The sequence below is a fragment of the Astyanax mexicanus genome, chromosome 22, assembly GCF_023375975.1.
Source record: "Astyanax mexicanus isolate ESR-SI-001 chromosome 22, AstMex3_surface, whole genome shotgun sequence".
NCBI classification, from domain to species: Eukaryota; Metazoa; Chordata; class Actinopteri; order Characiformes; family Acestrorhamphidae; genus Astyanax; species Astyanax mexicanus.
The window spans coordinates 20480338-20498960 of NC_064429.1; the positions used below are offsets into that span (position 1 = coordinate 20480338).

An 18623-nucleotide genomic window follows, 5' to 3' on the forward strand; every position below is an offset into this window, starting at 1 on the left:
CAGGGTTGACAGGTATAGGCAGTAGCACTCAAACAGTGTGCTGCAGCCATGGAAATGTGCCTATTTTTATGCTGAACAGGTAATCATTGAGCTTCAGTAAGGTTGCTAACAATAGCTGAGTAATTAACCACCACCACTAGCATAGAAGAAAAAGGCATTTTGGACACTGAAATGTATATATTCACTAATCAGCTATAGATTAAGACTTGTCGCTTGTCACTGTGTGTCAATCTGGCAACCTGCTTGCATTTTTGCATCTGTGGAGGAGCGGGAAAGGCAGAAAACTATCCAATGTTTGGAAATTTGATTTATGTAGCCATTTTTTACACTCATTTATCACTGATTGTTTCTTTAAAGCATTTAGCATACACCTTTATCCAGAGTAACAAAATTGCAAATGACTTCATTGTTTTCAATAAAAAAAATGTCCTAAGCTAGTTTGTGAAGGCTAAAATAAAAAAAATATATAAATGAATCTAGGTAATATACTAAAAAATGCACAAGTATGGATAACTAGAAGAAAACTGTTCATTTTTCTTGGTCTATCACTTAAAATCTCAATAAAAAAACATTTAAATTTGTGGTTGTTAGGTGAAAAAATTTGAAAAAGTTTAAGAAGTATGAATACTTTTTCAAGCCACTGTACTTTAAATGCAGTCAAATCCTCAAACGAATGCTCTAAAATCTAGTAGACAGACTTCTCTGGACAGTAGAGACAATCACAACAGCAGAAGCAGAATAAAATCTTTTTTAATTCCCAAGAAATTGCTAAAATCTGTGAATTTCAAAATCTTCCATTACTTTTGTCCTTGCAGTGTGGAGAGTCTGGAATGTTCTGAACACTTTTACTGTCTCTTTCTGTTTACTAGATTATGTTTTTTTTTCATAATTGCTCTGACAGCAACAGGCGATAAGCTTCCTTCACTCCTCAAATCATTGCTCAGCTAGTGTGGCAGGAAGGAAATGTGCACATGCTAATCATAGCAGAGATCAAATGAAAGTGCAGTTTTGTGTGGAAACTCCGCTCACTGCAGACATCTAGTGGGTTGGAAAAATCACTACTGTGACTGTCTTCTTCTGGTCTGAGCTCAGTCACATAACCTTGACCAGTAACTGCACACTGTGGAAAAGCCAATATTGACTAGCTGGTTTCAGCTCTGGCATCTTCAGCCTGTTTAGCTTATGCTAAGGGACAGTCCAAGGTTTCATTAGCTTCACAAGGTTGCTGAGGTAAAAAATTAGCCCCTTAGTGCTAGGAAGTGAAATAGTCTAACAAAAACAGGTGTAACCATTGTGTTGCATCACTGAGGAACTGAAATGCTGCTGTCTGTGTTTTGAGGGGAAAAAAAAGTCAAACAAAACATGGCTAATAGCTGTTAATGCGCTCCATTACGCTCACCTAGCTTAGCTTCTTCTTTTTGTGCATTCTTCCTCATGCACCAACAGCTTTGTGGTGAAAAACAAGGATCTTCAGGAGTGTGACTGTAGTTCACCATCAATATTTTATTAGTAGCTCTCACAAGTTTAAAAATAGCACGACTTTGTACTATATGTAGCTTCTTGGAGAGAGTTTCGGATGCTACACAGAGGTCTGCAACCCCTCAAATCTTTTATTCTTTTTGATGTGATGCCTACACACTCCTCTGATTTCACATTTTCGTCCTTGATAAAAGTTGCTCTAATGGCATTCAGTATATTTAAAAGCACACCAAGGTCTTATTCTCAACTTTTAAGGAGTTAGAGCCTGGTCTGAGATCAGATCAAAGTAAATCCTGGTTCTTTTGTTTTCAGGTGGATGGAAGCCTGCCTGGAGGAGGAACTTCCTTCCACCACTGAGCTGGAGGAAGGCTTGCGGAATGGCGTCTACCTCGGCAAGCTCGCCAAGTTCTTTGCACCCAAAATGGTGTCCGAGAAGAAGATCTACGACAGAGATCAGTCTCGTTACAAGGTATTTCTTAAAGATTTAAAGTTAGCATATCCAGTTAAAGCAGTAGTGTTGAGTAAAATCTGATTCATACATTTTCCCTCTGGTACACTGATTTCTGATGCACTGTTGTTTATAAAACCCTAATACGTTCAGTAGGCCTGTTACATTCAGTGCATAATACATTGCATTGATCAGCATTATCACAATAAAGAGAATTATGATTAGTTAAAATCTAAACCTAACCCTAATCATTGAAATTCTTATGATTTTCCATCTTTTTATTTATTTTTTGAATCTCCATAGCAGAGAAAATAGCATGAACAGCATGAACATAGCTGCAGCAACACTGTTTTCTCAATTTTTCTAAGAGTACATGTCACAAATGTTGTGTGTATTCTTCAAAATACAATATGTACAAAAATATCAGCAAAACAGTGACACCACTGGACAGAAACGACTTTTGTGAATCGCAAAAGATGTTCAAAATATGTCCTTGCAAATATGTCATCATTTTGGGGTACATCATTTGTAAATGAATACTTAAGTCATCCAGACTATGAAGAAACACATAAGGAATTATGTAGTAACTTAAAAGTGTTACACAAACCAAAATACTCTGTGAAGCATTTAGATTCTCTTATCTGTGGTTCTGTTAACTTGTAGTTTCTAAAGCTGGTAACTCTGATGAACTTATCCTATGCAACAGAGGAAACTCTTGCTCTTCCCTTTCTGGGACGGTCCTGATGAGTGCCAGTTTCATCGTAATATTTTCGATGATCTTTGCGACTGCACTTGAGGATCCTTTTAAAGTTCTTGGAATGTTTCAGATTGACTGACCTTGATTTTATTTCTTTACTTAGTTAAATAGTTTTTGCCATAATATGGATTAAAACATTACTCATAAGATGCAAAAGGTGCCTACTTAAAAAAAATCTAAAATATAAAACATATTTTGGTTTGTTTAACACTTTTTGTTTGCTAAATAAATCCATATGTTTGTCTTTATAGTCTGGATGACTTTATTACATTTTAAAATAATGAAAAAAAAAAAGTTAAAAAAAAATTAAGTTGTGTCCAAATATTTGTCTTATATATGTTACATGAATTTTATTAGATCATATTTGCACAATATTAACTAGCAAACAAAACTTTTTTTTATTTATTAGCTGTATTTGCCACACAGGTTGAGTATAAAACTGCAGAATTAAGCTTTGCCCACTTTTTTGAAATCCTGTCCTACATTTGTAATGGAGGAAAAATTTAAATTTTATTGGATTTAATATAAATCTCTTTAGATTTATAGCCATTATCATTAGAGCATTTGACCTGTCTAAAAATGAATGTTGTGTTCACTAAGATCAATACACATTCTAAAAGTCTCTGTATGAACCTCCCAGTTCCATTCCTTTTGCAGGAAGTGCTGTATCCCTAATGCATCACAGACATCCTCACTTCCTGAAAAGCTCATTCCCACAAGCTGAGAGAAACCAGTGTAGAAAACATGTGTTGAACTTGACAGTGTAGTTGAGTGTCTCACCTTTAAACTAATTTCTGTTCATACTCTCAGGCAATCTATAATCAAACAGTAGTGGAAGCTACAGTAATTCTCAGACTCACATGTTTAATGAAGGGTTGAGAGATTTGCTGTGCTGTAACTGTGTGTTCTGCTTATTGTTTTCTCTCTCTCGCTGTCCAGCGAACAGGGCTACACTTCAGACACACAGACAACACAGTCCAGTGGCTCAGAGCTATGGAGTCCGTGGGTTTGCCAAAGGTGAGGCTTTCTCTGCCTGCATACAAACACACACAAACACACACACACATCCGCTCAACTACTTGTATTTCTGTTTTACATGTGGTCAAACATGAGTATATAATTATAATGTAAAACCATGTTTCAGAATTAAGCTTTACAGGTGGTATTTATAGGTCCCTATCTTGCATCCTGCGCAAGGTGCAATGTGATGCTCATTTCTAACTTACTCCCCACCAACAGTCTATTTTCACACATTGTGCCTTCTTTGTTTAAATACTAACACTGCGAAGCACTTACGAATATAACTACGTGTGGTGGTCTGGAAGTGAGGTGTATTCAGGTACATTTCTGGTGTATTGCTATCTTGGCAATGGAAAACACAGGTGCGCCACAGACTGATTTAAACCCTGACAACAGTCAACAGGCAGATGTTCATTGCTGTCTTGGCATCGCAGTAAACCCCCGCTTGTTACACACACGCAAGGACACGCAGCATCACAAACTCAACTTTTATATCAACCGTAAACAGAAGGTACTGTGTGTAACTGTAAATAGTGTAAAACAGGGGTCTCAAACTCATTTTTGCCGAGGGCCACATTGGCATATTGGCTGTCCTCTGAGGGCCAGATGTAACTTATAAATATAAGAAAATGTAACCAGATGTAATACAAAATGAATGTAATTACTCCTTAATGTTAAATAACTCTCAATATACTATTTATTCAATCAAATATTACAGTTGCATACTACTTTGAGACCCCTGGTGTAAAAGCTTCTGTAGGGATAAGTTTGAAAATAGTTTATCTAAACCCAAACACACACTAAAAGCAGCATTATGTGAGAATTTGTATTTTTATTGTGCTCCTGTGCTTCCCCGACAGGTTGGAGGAATAAATTCACCTTTAAATGCAAATTGCCTTTTGAGCACCTCCTTAATAGACAGCTGTACACATGCATTTGTTGACAAGCTAATAGATATAGAACCAGTATTGGAAATAAAAGATGCATTTAGTCTGCTTCACTAGAATAATAATAAAGAATCTAAAGCCCTAGTTTCTCAGGGGGTCCTGGGTCCTCTCTGATTTTATTCCTGTCCGGAACGACCATGCATGTTTTTTTTGACGTCCTCTAAAAAAATGACAATTGAATTACCAACTGTTTTTACTGAACTTCTGTAAACTTAGTCCCGTCCGGACGCACATCTCTTAGTTTTGTCACCTCTCGTTTAATAAACTAGCTAATTGTCCACTGCCACGCACTGTAATTACACATTGGGTGTGCGTTTCCATGGAGATCCGTGTAAACATGACAGCGAGTGGAAATAGAGGAGCTACTGGATGCAACGTCATGTCTGAGAAAGCCAAAAACTCACTGGTCCTCCTGTTTTTTCAATTGCAATCCAGATGCAAGAGTTTTATCACTGAGTAGAAGTGTGAAATAGTTTTCACAGACGTCCCCCTGAAAAACTAATCCCATCCAGATAGGGCTTTAGACATACAAATGTCTTGGTTTACACAGCGTTATGCAGTTCTTGCAAGAATTATTGCGCAGATGCACCAAAGTTCCATAGTGCAGTAGCGACACTATGTAGTAGTGGAGCATCAACATGATTTAAAAGCTGTTATTTTAAGGTACCTTTGTTATATAATGCTGCTTTACACCACATACTGCACAGATACAGTAAATTGCTTTACTTCCATATTATGTCATATATTTATTTCTGTACCTATGTAATAACTAATAAAGTACTAACTGTAGGCCACACACACACACACACACTAACACACACCCATAAATAGTGCTTGCAAAATCATTAACGATTTTCCCAAGGTGTGTCAATTTTATCTTGAGTTCCTTCCTTTTGCAGAGATAACAGTGGAGTTTATTAGACTTTCACTCAGCGAGTAAACACATGCATCACACACACACGCCATCCTATTATGTTTGTGGTGTCGGCTTCTCTTAAAGGGGGATGGGTGGAACCGTACGAAGCCATTCAAACAAATGCATGATTAATGAGGAGAACAAAGCTATTATCCTACATGGGTGAATAGTAATGGAAAATGTCTATTCTTTCTTTCTCTTTCTTTCTGGTCGGTGGTTGCCTGAAGTGAAAGAACCTATTTTTATGAAGTTGAACTGCGTCCTCGCGGTTGACAGTCGGATAGTCTGCACAACAATTACTTTGTGGAAATGTTTGTTGTTGATCCTAATTAGCTGCTGTGGTCTGGGCCGTGCGCTTACTTGCACGGTTTGATTGGGTTTGCAGTACCTGGCAGGAACTTTCCCTCCAGGGCAGGAAAGCTAAAGCTGCAGCCAGCTGTAAACTGAAACCCAGAGCAGTGTGTGGGAGAGCATGAAGGCTGGCACAGGCTGGTATCATCAGGAAGAAACAGAGGTCTGTTTTTGTCCTTACCATAAATTACAGAACAGTAAATTACTGTATTTTTTTTATTTTGCCACCTCTGTTGCTAGAAAAAAAAAAAATCATCAGAACACAGAGAAGCCCTGTTTAAAATATTTTATGTACACAAATTATCTAAAATAAAAACATTTATCTTATTTTTCACACTATAATGTGCACCAGATTATAAATATATTTTCTGGTCTATTTTCATACATAAGGCACAAATTTAATACAAATATACTATTATGAGGCGCATTTTAAGAGACATTATAAGGAACTTCTAATTTAGCAGAAGTTAACAAAACTGCAAAGAAAGTCAAACGAGTGCTGAATGTTCACCTACACAGATTTTTCTCCTGAAAACTGTTTATTTGGGTGAGTAAAGCGCTTCCGTTTATTTACAGTAAGCTTAAATTCCACAATTTTTCCAGCACTAAAGCTAGAGCATTAGCATTAGTAGCTAACCGCTTGCGTTTTGCAGCTAATGCCACCTGACAGCACTACATTGAGTAATCCTAAGTGTTCTGGTCAGCCGGGGCTAGCACGGTTAGCGGCTAATGCTAATGCTGCTCCAGCAGTGCTGGCAGTGCTAGCCTGGGTAAGTAGCAGACTACAGGCGCACCTACAATTTGTGAGAAACATTTTTGTGAACATTAATTAAATGTAGATTAGCTGTACATTTTACAGTGGCTTGTAAAAGTATTTATACCCCTTGAACTTTTTTACATTTTGTCACATTACAACGACAAACATAAATGTATATTATTTAAATTTTAAGCAGTAGACCAATACAAACTAGCACATGATTGTGAAGTAGACAGAAAATGATACGTGGTTTTCAAAATTTTAATCAAATAAAAAAATCTGAAAATTGTGACGTGTTTACTCTGAAACCCTAAATAAAATCCAGAGCAATCAACTGCCTTCAGAAGTCGCCCAAACTATGAAAAACAAATGGAATTGTGTAGTCAACAAAAAATGTTAAACAAACCAGAATATGTCTTATATTTTAGATTCGACAGAGTAGGCACCACTTTCTTAGATGACAGTTTGCACATCTTGGCTGGATTTTCTCAGTCAGCTTTATGAGGTAGAGTCACCTGGAATCAAAGCTTTCAGTTAACAGTTGTGCTGAATTGCCATTTTAATGTGTTTGAGAGTATCAGTTGTAAAGTCGTGAAGAGGTAGAGTTGTGTACTGTAAAAAAAACTATTTAACCCTATTTGACAGGAACTACTCAACTAAGTAAAGAAAAAACGAAGATCAGTCAATCTGAAAAAATTTAAGAACTTCTAAAGTATCTTTAAGTGCAGTCTTCGCAAAGACCATCAAAAACATTAAGATGAAACTGGCACTCATCAGGACCATCCCAGGAGAGAGGGAAAGACCAAGAGTTTCCTCTGTTGCACAGGATAAGTTCATCAGGGTTACCAGTCTCAGAAACTGTAATTTAACAGTCCCCAAGAGCCACTTAAATGCTTTACAGAGTATTTTAGTTTAACACTTTTAAGTTACTACATGATTCAGTATGTGTTCCTTCATAGTCTGGATGACTTAGTATTTATTCACAATGTAGGAAAAAAAACAAAAATATTTTTTATGTCTTTTTAGAGTGTTTTTCTAGAACGAAACAAGCAAAATACTATACTAAAATACTATACTACTGCTAAAATTGTGCGCAAAAACTAAAAAGCCTTTTATGTCACTTTGATCAATATGAACAAGCAACAAATGATTGACACAAACCTAACAGCTGTCAATCACACCCTGTCAGTGGTTTAGCACCTGCTGGTGATGTGGTTACGCTCTGAAAATCAGTTGAAATATGTTAAAACTTTCCTTTAATTAGCTTAGAAGTCTTATTGACTTATTGATTTAATTTACCTTGCATTTGTTTATTTTTCATATTTTAAAACAGATTTTTGCAAAAAACAACAGCTTAAGAGTTGTTCCTCCCTTTTACTGTATATAGAAAAACCCAGTAACAAAGTGGTACCCTGGGATTAATGCCATATCCCCCACTGTGTGCCCACTTTTGTGATGTCAGCACTTATAAGCACTCAAACCTTTTAGCTCTTTAAAGCCACCTGAACCACTCTGTCAGATAGAGCCGGCAGATGGGTGATGTAACTAGATATCAGCCATGTTTTAAAGGTGATTATCTAATTTAATTTTAAACAGCTTGCTAAATGATTTAGATTAAATAATAAGTATACTGGGGCTATTTAAATTCCATTGAAACCAGTGGGTAAATGGGTTGTTAGGCTACGGTATAGTACTGTATTTACTCTATTTACTGCTTGTGTTGGATAATGCAATATATGACTCAATGGCTAATCTTCAATAGAAGTCAATGTAAAAAAGTTTTTATTTCAGGTAGTTTTAGAGCATTTCTGTTGATACATACATTTAAATGCAAAAATTATGGGATAGCAGTATGTAAATTGATTATGAAGTGTTGCCTCAGCAGTTAAAATATTTTTCTAACTCAAACTCATTGGCATTGGCTCATTTTTTGTGAAAAACATATATCAAAACACATTTTCGATAAACACACTGTACACCCCCCCCACACACACACATTTATATTACATACTGTTTGGCCAAGGGCTAATAAACATTGCTTCATTTGTAAATTTGAAACTAAACAATTTTTCTACTCATATCTTGAGTTTAATTCATTTTCTTTTACATTTTATTAAAAAACTAATAAAAAAAGTGTAGCACTTTTTAAAAGAAATGTAACATAAGAAAGGTGAAGGGCAAATAACCATGTAAGCTGTTTATATTGCTTGCAATTTAGGTGAAGCAAGCATGTGTAAAGCATTTTAATGTAAAATTGCTTCATTTAGCTGAATTAAATACAAGTAACAAAGTAAACGAGTAACAAAAATATGAACACCACACAAGGGTTAAGACATAAAACTGCAAAACATAAAGGGTTTCAGAAACATTAAAAGATTAATAATCTAGACTAAGTTGAGGAATATTAACACATACAATTATTACATATACAGAAGTAGTTTGTAACATGTGTAAAGAAACTGAATTGAACTTCCACTATGAGTCCCCCCAGGTCCAACTTAATAATGTCATAACGTCAGGAAAAGTACACCTTGTGCGGCTCGAAACGCGCAAAAGGCATGTACTACTTCTTTAAATTAATCATAGGTGAGTTTTGGGTGTAACATGCAATAAGCCAATCAGCGTGTCACTTGCCTCACATTCTGTTTAAGAGCCAGGTTTGCTCTGAAAGTGCACTTTGGTGCATTGCTATTTCAGTGGTGCAGCTACCTGGATGTGAAAACAGCAGGAATCCACCAATGATGTTTATTGTTGATGTAAAAGTTTGCATAGATGCTAATAGGCACACGCTGAGGGTTTGTGCACTGCTGCGTGTTCATGTGTGTGTAACAAGGGAGGGTATATGTGCATTGGCAATGCACCTGTGTTGATAATTCACTGCCAAGATAGCAATGGACATCTAATTGTTGACGTCTGTCTAGGTTGTATTCAGTTAGTGGTGCACCTGTGTTTTCTGTTGCCAAGATAGCAATACAGACCTGAAATTTACCTGAACACACCTTATGTCGAGACCACCACACACACCCATTGGCATAGATATACATTTACAAGCACTGTTGCTATTTAAGCATCACAGGCAGTGAAAGGGCCCATAGATGCTTTGCTTTTTTTTTTTTTTTTTAAGGTCTTTATTTAATTAGTAACAAGCATACATAGATGCTTTGCCATGGCCAGTCACATTGCCAGACCTTGCTCAATAATTTTTGCTTATGTGAGTCTAAATTATGAATTATTTATTGTTCCTGGTAACTTTTTATCTTCCTTCAGAATAGCAACTGCTTCAGGCTGCAACTATTTTGTAAATAATGCAGGAGCTCAGTGCCATATGTTTTAAGTAGAACGTACTGTTCTTATTAATTGTCGATTATTGCCTGAGCCTATTGTCATTTTTTTTCATACCAGGAAAGATGCTTTCAAATATTATTATATATTAATAAGACTTTACTAACAATAAGGCTATGTGTTAAAAAATTCCTGATGGGTGATGCACGTCTGTAATAAATTGTTCTGATTTTTGGCTTTTAAAGGAAGGCAGAGGCTGCTGAAGAAAGGGCGGTTGACTAATAATGGTTTCTTCTTTCAGATATTCTATCCAGAGACGACTGACGTGTACGATCGCAAGAATATGCCCAAGGTGATCTACTGCATACACGCACTCAGGTACAGACCAGACACTCTTCTTACCTTATTCTCTGTCCAGGTATTACAGAGCCTTAATGTTACCAAATATGTATATATATATATAAATATATAAAATTAGAATACACCTATTGTTTTTTTTTTGTAAGCACAACTTTGTTTGAATGTGTGCCTCTTTTAAATATATACACTGTGGGAGTGGTGTACTAGGATTACTTGTTATCAGGTAGTGCTATTTGCAGAAGGCTTAAGTATGCAAATGAGATTTCGGTGGAAATCAGTATTTGTTTTTGTACTGTGTGCAAAAAAAATCCAGGGGGTGGTGTTCCTGGGGCTGACTGTTGACTGTTGTCAGGGTTTTAATCAGTCAATGTCACACCTGTATTCCCCGCTGCCAAGATAGAAATACAGCACAAATTTATCTGAACACACCTCACTTCCAGACCATATTCATAAACTCTGATGCTATATAAACGGCACAGTTCAGGATGTATGATAGCTCCCTTCAACGGCACAGTTCAGGATGTATGATAGCGCCCTTCAACTACTACTGAAGTCACTGTTTTGATAGAGCTCTTGTATTTTTATTCAAGTCTGGATCTCTAATACTTTATACATGTCTTCTGTGTTTAGCTCAGTGTTGCAAATCACACACATGAGCTTGGTGGAGCTTCTGCAGAGCTTATGTGGTTTTTGCCTGTTTGCGTCTCTTAAGTACCGGTCGTCATGCCAACCTGAAACCACACGCACACGCTCAGGTCCCTTCTTGGTACTGTTTTCAATCACAAGAGTCCTGTGGTGCATCTCCTGCTAAGCCCTGCTGGTGTATTTCCTGCTTGCGTTTGCTCATTTCCTGTCAATGTTTCCTGCTGTTTCCCGTGTCTCTTTAGCCACAGTGGGCTGCTGTTGTTATCTCCACGCCAGGTGGCCACTCACAGTTTATAGTACACCCTAAATATAGGGTCCACAGAGCAGCAGTGTGGCTAAAGCAGTGTTAAAAAGGTTTGTATATGTGATTAAATAGTTTATATACTGTAGCTGTCAGCAATAAAACAGAGCATTTATATTAGAATAAATACAAATACGCCGTATAGTGTAATTTACTGTGTGGGAGTGTGTTAGCTTGACCATTTCTGGGCCTCTGCTCAAAGAAGGCCAGTATTTACAGTTAGCATGTACCATCATACCACACATAGTTTATCTAGCCAGTTCTTCATTACAGTAAATCAGGAGAGCTGCTGGTGGAGCTGGAGATATTTACATTACAGTGAACAAACTACTCTTATTCTAATTCAGGAGTATCACATGTCTCAGTGCAGGACTTTACAAGCCACAAGTTCTTTATTTACTACAGTGGCTTGCAAAAGTATTCATACCCCTTAATCTTTTTCACATTTTCACCCTATCGCACACCCTGCCTAAGGCGCGTATCAATGCTCTTTGCTATCTTACACCCCGCCAACAGTCAATTTTCCCGTCTTGCGCCCACACTGTTAAAATAGTGTCAGAGTTTAGGAATAAATCCACACTGATGGCCGTGGTGGTCTGGAAGTGAAAAAGAACCTAGACAACAGTTAATCACCAGACTCCATTCCTATAGGTGCGCCATTCATGCTGCACATGCCCAGTGCACGTTCACCGCCGCTCGTTAAACAAACACACACACACACACACACACTCACGCACTGCAGAGCGCTAACTCGACTTTTACCACAATAAAACAGAATAAAAACAGGGTTATGAAAAACCTGGAAAATTCATAGAATACGAAAATAGCAATTTCCAGGCCTTGGATACGTTTTGGAAAAGTCATGGAAATTTGGTTTACAAATCTTTGTGTTTTCATTTATCGATGGTGAAAATCTATTTTGAGCTACAAATATGTCAGCTCAGAGTTAATTAAGTAATGTAGCTCATGATCTGGCACGTTTTATTATTAGAAATTGTGTCAACATTTCTATCAGATTTTTGCTTTTACTGTCCTCGTCTGCACTGATGTTTTAAAAGCCGTTTGATCATAAAAATTTGCCTCGAAGACATGGAAAAGTCATAAAAATGGCATGGAAATGTATTGGTTAAAAAGTGTAGGAACCCTGATAAAGAATAAAATAACATTGCTGTTTCCTTAAATGAACTGCTGATGCATCTTCACAGCGTGAAAGCACAGGTCAGTATCCTCTGCTGAGACGCACAATGTGAAGATATTAAAGCGCCAATGTCAGAGCACACCTGGCTCTTAAAGGAAATGGCAAGTGACACACTGATTGGTTTATTTCACGTTACACCCAAAACACACCCGTGATAAATTTAGAGATTAAGTACATGACTTTTGCGGATTTTGAGCTTCGCAAAATGCACTATTGATTGCTAAAATAGGGCCCTTCGTATTTTATTGCGATTTTAAGAAGACTACAAAAATGTAGCAACAAAAGAAAACTTTGTTAAAAGAAAGTCATAAAATGGGCTGTTTGCAGATTGTAGCCACAAGCCATGTAAGGGACACAGCAAACATGTGGAAGAAGGTGCTGTGGTCGTGTGTTTACTATTGTGTGCTTTTGTTTCATTTTATTACTTTGAAATGAAGACATGAATATGAATAATGTTAGTTTTTGGTATGCTCCATTACAAAATGTATGTTAAAAATGTTAAAAGTATCGTACTTTTATGTGATAAGAATTGTATCTGAACTGCAATGAATTCAATTCAACAGCATGTAGGGTGGGTTTAATTCAAATTCAAATTCAGATTAATTCACTGAATTGAATTAAATTCTAAAATTCTTATTTTTGCAAAACCCTAAAGTTAAAAAACCCTAAAGAGCTTCTATATACCAGTAGTAATAAAAGCTGATGCACGGTTATGGTGTTACTATTATGGCTGATTAGTGTAAATGCATATATTTTATACTTTAAATATGAAGGTTATTTAATTAACATTTTTATTTTTATATTTATGAGTAGTTCTTTATTCATTTTTATTCGTCCTCACTGCGTTTATGTCAGTTGAGTGATGCAGAACTAGTGCTGTTATGATGGCGTGTGTACGCGGTTATGATATCAGGTGCCCAGCCCTACAGGAAACATGTTAACAGAGGTGGTTTCTGTTTCCTTTTCTGAAGCACATTACATTACATACACACAGATACGGTGACATGATGAAAGTCAGCAGTGCCCCTAGCGATTCATCTTCATACGGTAAAAAAAAGGAAGTTGTGAGAATGATCAGTAACTCCACACGTGTTCAGCTCAGAGCTGGGGAAGTAGATTCTATAGATACATTTGTGATCCATAGTTTACATACATTCATTATAGAGATAAATATAATGGCAATACAGTGCTTTCATTGATTCACTTGAACACATATTTAAAAGAAAAATGAAGTCTTTGGTCACAAGATTTCTTTGAGTTATTTTGGGGGTGGGTGGAGTTCTGAAATCAAAACAAGTAAAAAAGGAAGTTGCACCTTGAAAATAGGTATTTTTAGTTGCATCCTTGTTTTCATCCATTCCTCTGATTCTAGCTGATAATTTTTTAGGTTATCCTGAAGAATTCTGGGATAGTCCTTCTTATTATTATTATTTCTCATCATTTATTAGTGCAGTGAAAATATGACGGTTGAATTTTGTCTAGGTAGCAATACATCAAAAATGTACCTGAACAAAGCTCACCAGACCATGACTCTCATCGCTGTAGATATATTCACAAGCTCTGTTGCTATTTAAATGACATAGACACACAGAGTGAAAACAGATGGGGTAATTAATGGGGTGTTAGATAGCAATGAACATCACGCCCTGCCTTTCGCAGAGTGTAAGGTAAGGTTTTTCCTTGTTACAAATTATGATAACCTCTATATTTCCATAGTTTATTGTGTAGTTTTAATGTTTTATGCCCACTTTCTTCATAACAAGCATAAAAAAGCTAGTAAAAAAGTAAAAGTTAATAAAAACTCATTTCAGCTCCCCATCACAGAGGAAATAAGTAATGAACAATAATAATTAATTTATGCACCACCTATCTCCTTTCTGAAGACATACGAACATATGATGCCCTAAAGCTAAATAGTGAACCAGCAGCAGCTAGGTTGCTGAACTTTAGCGCTCCACTGCTATATATTGCCCAGTTCTTAGGGGGAGAAGGATTTCACCCCTTTCCCTCTGTAACTCGAAAACAAGGGGTAGGAGTCACAAGTGAAATGGGATTGGGCCTTAATATTTGAAGCCAGTGTTGACTGTCTGTAGCTATTTCTGTATCTGTAATCAGACAGTGGAAAATAATCGAATGGAAAAGCTGCAATGGTGATGGAGGACTGATTGAGGTTATTTTCCAGGTTGGGTGAGTGGAGAGCAGCCGGACACATCAGTGGAAGTTAATCCCGAACATCCTTCTTTTCTTTGTGTAGACGAGTGCACTTAGCAAATACCTGTCAGTGTGTTTAACAACTGACAACAGGAAGGTCTCTCCAGCTGTAATAAGGGTTTTATGGTGCTGTTCCTGCTCTCCCTCATTCATTCGTTCATTCATTCTCAGCCTCTCTCTCTCCCTCTCTCTCTCTCTGAGTCTATGTGTGGGCTGCCTGGCTTCCTCTCTCTCCCTCACACATGCGCTTCCTTCCTGACCCTGTAGTCAACCCTCAGCTGGACTAAGCAGCCTTGAGAGCAGAGCAACAAAGATCCAGAGAAAATCCCTCTGAGAACAGGAAATGGCTAAAAGCGTAAAATAACTTCAGCTATCAGCATAGCGCTGATTATATTTATCTGCTGAGAGAGTGGCTGAATAGTTTACTCACTGGATGAGAAGATAAAATAGAGCTAAATAGGTATAACAGAATATAAACCACATCAGCCTAGTTCATGGAAAACCTTTGTTGAGTAGCCCTCCTCATCTCTCCCACAGCTTTTCTGAGATACAGCAATTTTTGTGCAGTTTGTCCAAACAGGCTACACTGAAAAAAAATATGAGTAAAATTTATTTTTTACTACTTTTTTAAATAATTTTACTGTACTTTTTTAATACTTTTTATTATTTTTGATTGACTCTACCAATGAGAAGTGGAGCTACTTTGAGCCTGGACAATGGTATAAAAAGTGATTTATCTGCAGGGTGAAAATATGCCTCGTTAAAACCCATTCTAAAATTTACTTAAAAAATTTGCCACTTTCTGCATTTGCTTTTTTTAAAGTAAATTTAATTTCAGATAAATTTCTGCAACTCGGTTTCAAGACTTAAATGTTACATAGAATAAATAAATGAACTGAACTTCAGTCAATCCTTTCTTTTAGTGAACTTTACTTAATTTATTTTGCTGAATCAATCCTTTCTTTTAGTAAACTTTACTACATTTATTTTTGCTGAATCAATCCTTTCTTTTAGTAAACTTTACTTAATTCCTGCATACGATATTACCTAATTACAATTACTTAATTTATACAATATTACTCAAATACTGCACACCACTGATTTATTGTTCTTAATTTGAATCTGGATAACGGTGTAAAAAGCGATTTATCTGCAGGGCAAAATATGCCCCATTAAAACCCATTCTAGCCAGTTTGGACAAACTGAACAAAATTACTGGATTTCAGAAAGCTGCAGGAGAATAGAGGTGGGCTTTTTAACAAGGGTTAGTACTCTTTATCATGAATTACTACACCAAAAGTCAGAAAAATTTCACGTCAGAGTTCTCCTTTAAGTCCTGCCTCTTTACCCCAAGACTGTAATCTACCCTGGACTCAAAATTCTGCCCAAATTATATGTTCTCCTATATGTAGTCATACAGGTTCTTCCTGTGGTCCAAACTTAAATACTGAAGTTATTTGCTTTCAGAATTCCAATGCTGTGAAAAACTTCTGTGGAAGAGGCAGTTCTAGCTCACGCCTCTTTGTTAGTACAAGGCCTGTAAACAGGTTCATTACTGTACGTCTGCCAGATTCAGTTGTAGCCCAGTTCTCCTGAGCCAGAGGGTTAACCATCATGCCCTTTGTTCCTTCTGCTGATTGGAGGCTACAATCAAGAACGCCTCAGTCTCTCCTGTGTCTATCTATTGTCTTGAACGGTCAAAGGTAGAAGACGGAAGCTGGCTTATCTACCACAAACACACACACACATCAACACACACATAAATACACAGACTGACACGCGGTGCACTAAACAATTCAATAATTCATGACCTACTTATCCCCCATCAGTGAGTAGATGAAAGTTTAATGCAGTTTCCAGACACCTGTAACAGCCGCTCTCTGCACAACTTTCCTCTACTTCATCTGCTGCAGAGAGTAGACCTACTGCATGCTGACCTCTAGTGTAAGGAACCATGCTATTACAGCACTACACACTCAGATACACTCAGTTACTGTGTAGATAAGGGTTTCTCATTGATGTTTTATGTCCCTGGTCTAGATTAGAGTGTAATATATTGATCTTGTATTTGTATTTTATTAGATATTTTAAAGCCAAGATATTCTTCAGTACAATCAGTACGGTCTCATCTTAATTTTGATAGATTAAAATGTTTCCATTTCTTAACAGCATAAGAAAATGTAGAAATGTTGCAACAACAACTGTTTAACACTATATATAGAAATACATGTGAACTTTAAATATAACCTAGATATTATATTAACGGGTGTTGGCTGGATAGTAATGACTTAATTGCTTTTACTTATCAGTTGTGGTATTGGATTGGTAGCAATCAGGCAATTAGTATCTGCATTAGCCATATATATATATATATATATATATATATATATATATATATATATATATATATATATACCTGTATACTACTCAGCCATAACATCTATATATACACTAATTATTCATAATTACAGACGCTCGCAAAAGTATTTATATCCCTTGAACCTTTTCACATTTTAATATATTTTAATTGATAGACCAACACAAACTACCATATAATTGTGAAGTGGAACAAAAATGATAGATGTTTTTTAAAAAAGTTCGAATCAAATAAAAATCTGAAAAAAGTGTGACATGCAGAAGTGTTCCTATACCTCCTATATAAATACTTAGTAAAGACAACTTTCACAGTAATTACAGTTGCAAGTCTTTTGGGGTATTGCTCTACAAACTTTGCTCATGTAGAGATATGTAGAGAGATTTTTGCCCATTCGTCTTTGCAAAATAGCTCAAGCAAACAGATTATTCCTTTTTCTTAGCTGTGGATTTCTACAGTTCCTCCAGAGTGACTATGGGCCTCTTGGCTGCTTAGGTGAACAGAAATGTCCTGTTAGGTTTGCAGTTGTAAAACATTTATTTTTTAAATTTTTGCATGGTGGACTGAGTAGCGCTCCTTGGGATGCTCAAAGTTTGAGATATGTTTTTATAACCTAACCCTGCTTTAAACTTCTCCACAACTTTATCTCTGAATATCTCTGTCTGATGAGATCCTTGGTCATTGTGATGCTGTTTGTTCACTAGTGTTCTCTAACAAACCACTGAGCCTTTATAGAACAGGTGTTTATATTTATACTGAAGCTAAATTACACACAGCTGCACTCTATTAACTAATTACTGTAAGTGACTTCTGATGGCACTTGGAATTTAAACTGGATTTTATTTATTGGTTTCAGAGTAAAGGGGAATGAATGTGTATTTGAGCCACTGTACACTGAAATTAAATTGTGCTTATGCCATAACAGATTCTTTTTTTATTATTCATTTCATTTACCATTTTTTTAGATTAGATTGTGATTGTAATTGAATATTTACTTGTATACTGTACTGATCCATGTTCTACCTTTTTCTGTGTGTGTGTTTTTTTTTTGCAGTTTGTACCTCTACAAATTGGGGATTGCTCCACAAATCCAAGACTTGCTGGGAAAAGTGGCCTTCACAGGTATGTAAAGAAGTTTAAAATGTATGTAAACTCATGAAGCATCTTCAACTGTCAGCATGTCAGCATGCATGACAACTGATATAAAACCTAAAAACATTAATCTCACATTAACTTCATGACCCCAATTACACTCTACACCCCAAACAGCTGGCCTGTAATCAGTCATGACACCCAGCTATACTCATAAGCATGGTAGAACAATGAAGCTCCCACTAGTGGCCTGAATGACAGATACACAGAGGCTGAAGACACAGCTGGCAGAGTGATTGTATTTTGATTAATGAGTCACGCTGGCAGCTAATGACAGATAATTACTTACTACTGTTCTCGGATTAATTGCAGAGTTGGCCTAACACGTAGCACAGACATTGATTGAGTGTTTTCTCCCATCATCTATCTCTACCATCTCAGTGTTTACGGAGTTATCTTCCATCTCCAGTCTTCTTGATCTGCAC

The 18623-nt window shown here is 36.6% G+C and overlaps 1 protein-coding gene across 3 annotated transcripts in view; it reads left to right on the forward strand.

Moving 5' to 3' along the window:
- iqgap2 (IQ motif containing GTPase activating protein 2) overlaps positions 1 to 18623 on the forward strand; it is a 102291-nt gene that overhangs the window by 24446 nt on the left and 59222 nt on the right. For all 3 annotated transcript variants that reach the window (XM_049470784.1, XM_049470783.1, XM_022667552.2), the window contains exons 3-6: positions 1792 to 1948; positions 3624 to 3701; positions 10259 to 10335; positions 18101 to 18168. In XM_049470784.1, coding sequence (XP_049326741.1) covers positions 1792 to 1948; positions 3624 to 3701; positions 10259 to 10335; positions 18101 to 18168 — 380 coding nt within the window. The remainder of the gene's footprint in view (positions 1 to 1791; positions 1949 to 3623; positions 3702 to 10258; positions 10336 to 18100; positions 18169 to 18623) is intronic.